The 8,177-nt window shown below is 50.1% G+C and overlaps 2 protein-coding genes across 2 annotated transcripts; one reads left to right on the plus strand and one right to left on the minus strand.

The window, feature by feature from the left end:
• The first annotated feature begins 353 nt into the window (after positions 1-353).
• LOC138366043 (coagulation factor V-like) lies at positions 354-1,319 on the plus strand. The gene has a single exon (XM_069326767.1). It carries the CDS (start codon positions 354-356, stop codon positions 1,317-1,319), a length of 966 nt encoding a protein of 321 aa, XP_069182868.1.
• A 2,990-nt stretch (positions 1,320-4,309) lies between these two features.
• On the minus strand, positions 4,310-7,090 carry LOC138366044 (collagen alpha-1(III) chain-like; the record flags this gene model as incomplete). Its single annotated transcript, XM_069326768.1, has 1 exon — positions 4,310-7,090. A coding segment is annotated over one exon (2,781 nt), but the record flags the coding sequence as incomplete, so codon positions are not given.
• Between the last annotated feature and the right edge of the window lie 1,087 nt (positions 7,091-8,177).

The following is an 8,177-nucleotide window of genomic DNA, read 5'->3' on the forward strand; positions in this document are numbered from 1 at the left end:
ACTCTGCCCATTGTTTCTCGCCGGCGCCTGGGATCGAACCCTGGACCACAGGATCACAAGTCCAGCGTGCTGTCCGCTCGGCCGACCGGCTCCCTCTTAGGAGGCTTATAAGTTCATCTTCAAGAACTTCAAGTTGGTAAGTTCACACGTTCGTGCAGTGTGCTCGTCTCATCTTGAGAACTTTTATACGTTAAGAACTTAAGAGAAAAGAGAACTTAAGAAAAGAGTTCTCTTAAGAGCTTAAGAGACTCTTCACTTTTATTGCAAGAAAAGCCTGGAAATATGACAAGAGATAAGTGTCATAAGACTTTCTGATCCTCACTTAAGACTTGCATATAAGTTGGATAGTCGAGATGGGTATTGGGTGCATAATAAATGAACAAAGTCAATCACCAACAGGGATAACAGGGCAAGAAATACTATCAGGGATAACAGGGCAAGAAATGCCATCAGAGATAACAGGGCAAGAAATGCCATCAGGGATAACAGGGCAAGAAATGCTATCAGAGATAACAGGGCAAGAAATACTATCAGAGATAACAGGGCAAGAAATACTAACAGAGATAACAGGGCAAGAAATACTATCAGAGATAACAGGGCAAGAAATACCACCAGAGATAACAGGGCAAGAAATGCCATCAGGGATAACAGGGCAAGAAATGCCATCAGAGATAACAGGGCAAGAAATGCCATCAGGGATAACAGGGCAAGAAATGCTATCAGAGATAACAGGGCAAGAAATGCTATCAGAGATAACAGGGCAAGAAATGCTATCAGAGATAACAGGGCAAGAAATACTATCAGAGATAACAGGGCAAGAAATGCTATCAGAGATAACAGGGCAAGAAATACTATCAGAGATAACAGGGCAAGAAATACTAACAGAGATAACAGGGCAAGAAATACTATCAGAGATAACAGGGCAAGAAATACCACCAGAGATAACAGGGCAAGAAATACCCTCAGAGATAACAGGGCAAGAAATACCCTCAGAGATAACAGGGCAAGAAATACCATCAGAGATAACAGGGCAAGAAATACTATCAGAGATAACAGAGCAAGGAATACCCTCAGAGATAACAGGGCAAGAAATACCATCAGAGATAACAGGGCAAGAAATACCATCAGAGATAACAGGGCAAGAAATACCATCAGAGATAACAGGGCAAGAAATACCATCAGAGATAACAGGGCAAGAAATACCATCAGAGATAACAGGGCAAGAAATACTATCAGAGATAACAGGGCAAGAAATACTATCAGAGATAACAGGGCAAGAAGTACCATCAGAGATAACAGGGCAAGAAATACCATCATGATAACAGGGCAAGAAGTACCATCATGATAACAGGGCAAGAAGTACCATCATGATAACAGGGCAAGAAGTACCCTCAGAGATAACAGGGCAAGAAGTACCATCATGATAACAGGGCAAGAAGTACCCTCAGAGATAACAGGGCAAGAAATACCCTCAGAGATAACAGGGCAAGAAGTACCCTCGGAGATAACAGGGCAAGAAGTACCCTCAGAGATAACAGGGCAAGTAATACCCTCAGAGATAACAGGGCAAGAAGTACCCTCATGATAACAGGGCAAGAAGTACCCTCAGAGATAACAGGGCAAGAAGTACCCTCGGAGATAACTGGGCAAGAAGTACCCTCAGAGATAACAGGGCAAGTAATACCCTCAGAGATAACAGGGCAAGAAATACCCTCAGAGATAACAGGGCAAGAAGTACCCTCAGAGATAACAGGGCAAGAAATACCCTCAGAGATAACAGGGCAAGAAGTACCCTCAGAGATAACAGGGTAAGTAATACCCTCAGAGATAACAGGGCAAGAAGTACCCTCAGAGATAACAGGGCAAGAAGTACCCTCAGAGATAACAGGGCAAGAAGTACCCTCAGAGATAACAGGGCAAGAAGTACCCTCAGAGATAACAGGGCAAGAAGTACCCTCATGATAACAGGGCAAGAAGTACCCTCAGAGATAACAGGGCAAGAAGTACCCTCGGAGATAACAGGGCAAGAAGTACCCTCAGAGATAACAGGGCAAGTAATACCCTCAGAGATAACAGGGCAAGAAATACCCTCAGAGATAACAGGGCAAGAAGTACCCTCAGAGATAACAGGGCAAGAAATACCCTCAGAGATAACAGGGCAAGAAGTACCCTCAGAGATAACAGGGTAAGTAATACCCTCAGAGATAACAGGGCAAGAAGTACCCTCAGAGATAACAGGGCAAGTAATACCCTCAGAGATAACAGGGCAAGAAGTACCCTCAGAGATAACAGGGCAAGTAATACCCTCAGAGATAACAGGGCAAGAAGTACCCTCAGAGATAACAGGGCAAGTAATACCCTCAGAGATAACAGGGCAAGAAGTACCCTCAGAGATAACAGGGCAAGTAATACCCTCAGAGATAACAGGGCAAGAAGTACCCACTGGGCACAAAGACTAACATAACTATGTACCAGGTCAAGTTGTAAGCATTTAACAAACAATTAACTACTGAGGAAACATATGATGCGAGACACAACATGACCACACCTGAAGCTGGCAGCAAGTGGTGCGTCTCAAGGGTTAGATTCACGACCTAACCGCTTGGGCTGGACGGTAGAGCGACGGTCACCCTTCTTGCCGGTCGGCGTTCAATCCCCGACCGTCCAAGTGGTTGGGCAACATTTCTCTCCTTCGTTCCATCCCAAATCCTTATCTCCAAGTGTTACATCTACCAATTATGACCTTACATGACTCTATTTGATCTTATCATCAAATCTAATTTCTAATTTCTAATCAAATCTAATTTCTAATTTCTTTGATCTAATTTCTCTAGACGTAGATATAATGGGTAATAATATTCGTCTATGTATCTAAGAGCTCCTCGAGCCCAGAATTCTTATATAAGAAGTTTGAAAGTATTGATTCCATTGGTCACAAACTTTGTTATCTACTAAGCAAAGCTTAACATAAGTATTATAATCAAATATGCACGGAGAAAATTCGCCCAAAAATGTGTAATGCTTAACATATTTTTCTGACTTCGAAAAAAATCTGAGGTCGAAAGGATGGAGATCTTAAGGCCCAGTTTTTTTCCCCCTGATGCCTCTGTTCACCTGGATACCTGAGAGATAGACAGCTGTTGCTGGCTGTTTATCTCTCAGGTATTATGGGTACCTTACACACATGGGTACTCTCTTGAGTACCCATGAGTGTAAGAAGCTGTCCATAGTAGTACTCATCTTTGTAAGAAGCTGTCTAGGGCAGTACCCATCTTTGTAAGAAGCTGTCTAGGGTAGTACCCATCTTTGTAAGAAGCTGTCTAGGGTAGTACCCATCTTTGTAAGAAGCTGTCTAGGGTAGTACCCATCTTTGTAAGAAGCTGTCTAGGGTAGTACCCATCTTTGTAAGAAGCTGTCTTGGGCAGTGCCCATCTTTGTAAGAAGCTGTCTAGGGCAGTGCCCATCTTTGTAAGAAGCTGTCTATGGTAGTGCCCATCTTTGTAAGAAGCTGTCTAGGGCAGTGCCCATCTTTGTAAGAAGCTGTCCATGGTAGTGCCCATCTTTGTAAGAAGCTGTCTAGGGCAGTGCCCATCTTTGTAAGAAGCTGTCTAGGGCAGTGCCCATCTTTGTAAGAAGCTGTCTAGGGCACTACTCATCTTTGTAAAAACATGCACAAGGCAGTACCCAGTTGTGAGAGTGAGTACATATGTATGGGAGTACCCATGTACTGGAGTACCCATATAAGGCTGTACTCATATGTGGATAATACCCACGAGTGGTAGTACCCATGTGAGCGTACCCGCGCGTGGTAGTACTAATGGGTGTCGAGTGGGGTGCGGGTCTAAATTTGGTGACCATTGACAAGGGGAAGTTAATGGGTCGTAAACACAGGAGACGCGCCGATGACATTAAGCAGCCAGGGAAGAAAGCAATTAATTTAATGTTTATAGTTTCAAGATACTTTTAATGACTCCTCGTACAGTGTGTACGAGGTGGCGAACTGCCCTCCTTGCCAGCTGTCAATGGCCAGCCCTTGCCAGTTGTCAATGGCCAGCCCTTGCCAGCTGTCAATGGCCAGCCCTTGCCAGCTGTCAATGGCCAGCCCTTGCCAGTTGTCAATGGCCAGCCCTTGTCAGCTGTCAATGGCCAGCCCTTGCCAGCTGTCAATGGCCAGCCCTTGCCAGCTGTCAATGGCCAGCCCTTGCCAACTGTCAATGGCCAGCCCTTGCCAGCTGTGTCAGGGGGTGGGGGGGGGGGGTGGACACGGAGCCCTCTCCAACTTCTGGACAATTTTATGTGAGTGGTAATCTTAGAGAAAATATTTTCCTGCTCTCTCCAGACAGCGGAATAAACCCGGGTACATATTTAATGCCTCACTTCGCGGCCGTAATAATGGCAGAGAAAAGACTGCTAGCATTAATATTATAATACTAAATAATGGAGTCAGCTTATATAGTGAGTCCACCTCCAGACATAACCTACGGCCACCATACTCACCAGGTTCACCAGGACCACCAGGTCCACCAGGACCACCAGGTTCACCAGGTCCACCAGGTTCACCAGGACCACCAGGTTCACCAGGTTCACCAGGATCACCAGGTTCACCAGGTCCACCAGGACCACCAGGTTCACCAGGTTCACCAGGTTCACCAGGTCCACCAGGACCATCAGGTTCACCAGGTTCACCAGGACCACCAGGTTCACCAGGTTCACCAGGACCACCAGGTTCACCAGGTCCACCAGGTTCACCAGGACCACCAGGTTCACCAGGTTCACCAGGACCACCAGGTTCACCAGGACCACCAGGTTCACCAGGACCACCAGGTTCACCAGGACCACCAGGACCACCAGGTTCACCAGGACCACCAGGTTCACCAGGACCACCAGGTTCACCAGGACCACCAGGTTCACCAGGTCCACCAGGTTCACCAGGTCCACCAGGTTCACCAGGACCACCAGGTTCACCAGGTCCACCAGGTTCACCAGGACCACCAGGTTCACCAGGTCCACCAGGTTCACCAGGACCACCAGGTTCACCAGGACTACCTGGTTCACCAGGACCACCAGGTTCACCAGGTCCACCAGGTTCACCAGGACCACCAGGTTCACCAGGTTCACCAGGACCACCAGGTTCACCAGGACTACCTGGTTCACCAGGTCCACCAGGTTCACCAGGTCCACCAGGTTCACCAGGACCACCAGGTTCACCAGGACCACCAGGTTCACCAGGTCCACCAGGTTCACCAGGACCACCAGGTTCACCAGGTCCACCAGGTTCACCAGGTCCACCAGGTTCACCAGGACCACCAGGTTCACCAGGACTACCTGGATCACCAGGACCACCAGGTTCACCAGGTTCACCAGGTCCACCAGGTTCACCAGGACCACCAGGTTCACCAGGTTCACCAGGTCCACCAGGTTCACCAGGACCACCAGGTTCACCAGGTTCACCAGGTTCACCAGGTCCACCAGGTTCACCAGGACCACCAGGTTCACCAGGACCACCAGGTTCACCAGGACCACCAGGTTCACCAGGTCCACCAGGTTCACCAGGTCCACCAGGTTCACCAGGACCACCAGGTTCACCAGGACCACCAGGTTCACCAGGTCCACCAGGTTCACCAGGACCACCAGGTTCACCAGGTCCACCAGGTTCACCAGGACCACCAGGTTCACCAGGACCACCAGGTCCACCAGGTTCACCAGGACCACCAGGTTCACCAGGACCACCAGGTTCACCAGGACCACCAGGTTCACCAGGACCACCAGGTTCACCAGGACCACCAGGTTCACCAGGTCCACCAGGTTCACCAGGACCACCAGGTTCACCAGGTCCACCAGGTTCACCAGGTCCACCAGGTTCACCAGGACCACCAGGTTCACCAGGACTACCTGGTTCACCAGGACCACCAGGTTCACCAGGTTCACCAGGTCCACCAGGTTCACCAGGACCACCAGGTTCACCAGGTTCACCAGGTCCACCAGGTTCACCAGGACCACCAGGTTCACCAGGACTACCTGGTTCACCAGGACCACCAGGTTCACCAGGACCACCAGGTTCACCAGGACTACCTGGTTCACCAGGACTACCTGGTTCACCAGGTCCACCAGGTTCACCAGGACCACCAGGTTCACCAGGACCACCAGGACTACCTGGTTCACCAGGTCCACCAGGTTCACCAGGTTCACCAGGTCCACCAGGTTCACCAGGACCACCAGGTTTACTAGGACTACCTGGTTCACCAGGACCACCAGGTTCACCAGGTTCACCAGGTCCACCAGGTTCACCAGGACCACCAGGTTCACCAGGACTACCTGGTTCACCAGGTCCACCAGGTTCACCAGGACCACCAGGTTCACCAGGACTACTTGGTTCACCAGGTCCACCAGGTTCACCAGGACCACCAGGTTCACCAGGACTACCTGGTTCACCAGGTCCACCAGGTTCACCAGGTCCACCAGGTTCACCAGGTTCACCAGGACTACCTGGTTCACCAGGTCCACCAGGTTCACCAGGACCACCAGGTTCACCAGAACTACCTGGTTCACCAGGACCACCAGGTTCACCAGGACCACCAGGTTCACCAGGTTCACCAGGACCACCAGTTTCACCAGGATCACCAGGTTCACCAGGTTCACCAGGACCACCAGGTTCACCAGGTTCACCAGGTTCACCAGGACCACCAAGTTCACCAGGACCACCAGGTTCACCAGGACCACCAGGTTCACCAGGTTCACCAGGTTCACCAGGACCACCAGGTTCACCAGGTTCACCAGGTTCACCAGGACCACCAGGTTCACCAGGACCACCAGGTTCACCAGGACCACCAGGATCACCAGGTTCACCAGGATCACCAGGTTCACCAGGATCACCAGGTTCACCAGGATCACCAGGTTCACCAGGACCACCAGGTTCACCAGGACCACCAGGATCACCAGGTTCACCAGGATCACCAGGTTCACCAGGATCACCAGGTTCACCAGGATCACCAGGTTCACCAGGACCACCAGGTTCACCAGGACCACCAGGTTCACCAGGTTCACCAGGATCACCAGGTTCACCAGGTTCACCAGGTTCACCAGGTTTTAATTAATAATTCCACTTCCCAATCAATTGAAAGAAAATGAATATGGGAGAAAACCTTAAAATTCAAAGGTATCTGTACCCCTCAAAGAGCCAGTCTGGAGAGCTACAGCTCTACCTTCCTACTCCTTCCTCCCTCCCTCTGTTACCTCACCTGGTCGCCTCAAAGAGCCAGTCTGGAGAGCTACAGCTCTACCTTCCTACTCCTTCCTCCCTCCCTCTGTTACCTCACCTGGTCGCCTCAAAGAGCCAGTCTGGAGAGCTACAGCTCTACCTTCCTACTCCTTCCTCCCTCCCTCTGTTACCTCACCTGGTCGCCTCAAAGAGCCAGTCTGGAGAGCTACAGCTCTACCTTCCTACTCCTTCCTCCCTCCCTCTGTTACCTCACCTGGTCGCCTCAAAGAGCCAGTCTGGAGAGCTACAGCTCTACCTTCCTACTCCTTCCTCCCTCCCTCTGTTACCTCACCTGGTCGCCTCACGCATCCACCTCACTCATCCACCTCACTCACCCACCTCACGCATCCACACCTGAGTCAATATAGCCTACAAGCTATTCTCTAATAAGTTACGATCCCTTTCACATGTTACTACTTAAACAGACTTGCTTTAAAACTGCAAGTGTGAGCATCTTTCTCCACTACGGGCTCACCATAGCCCGTGCTACTTGGAACTTTTTGTTCCAGGTAGCGAATCTTTAACAACAAACAACATCTTTCTCCACCGTAGCAGCCGGGTCTCGAACCCCTGGGGCTACGTTAGGGGCATTCAGTGCCTTAGGGCAGTGCTCTGTGAATCAGATGTATAGATTTGGAATATAATTTATCGTCGATATGAACCGTAAGGTCTGTTTTAACACCATGTTCATTTGTTCACCAAACTGCGTGAAGGGACGACGACGTTTCGGTCCTTCCTGGACCATCTTGAGGTTATCTTGAGATGATTTCGGGGCTTTAGTGTCCCCGCGGCCCGGTCCTCGACCAAGCCTCCACCCCCAGGAAGCAGCCCGTGACAACTGACTAACACCCAGGTACCTATTTTACTGCTAGGTAACAGGGGCATAGGGTGAAAGAAACTGTGCCCATTGTTTCTCGCC

This window comes from Procambarus clarkii, chromosome 18 (genome assembly GCF_040958095.1).
Source record: "Procambarus clarkii isolate CNS0578487 chromosome 18, FALCON_Pclarkii_2.0, whole genome shotgun sequence".
Lineage (NCBI taxonomy): Eukaryota > Metazoa > Arthropoda > Malacostraca > Decapoda > Cambaridae > Procambarus > Procambarus clarkii.

Excerpts from the sequence above, each read along its gene's own strand:
- LOC138366043 (XM_069326767.1), top strand. The coding sequence starts at position 354 with ATGGGTATTGGGTGCATAATAAATGAACAAAGTCAATCACCAACAGGG.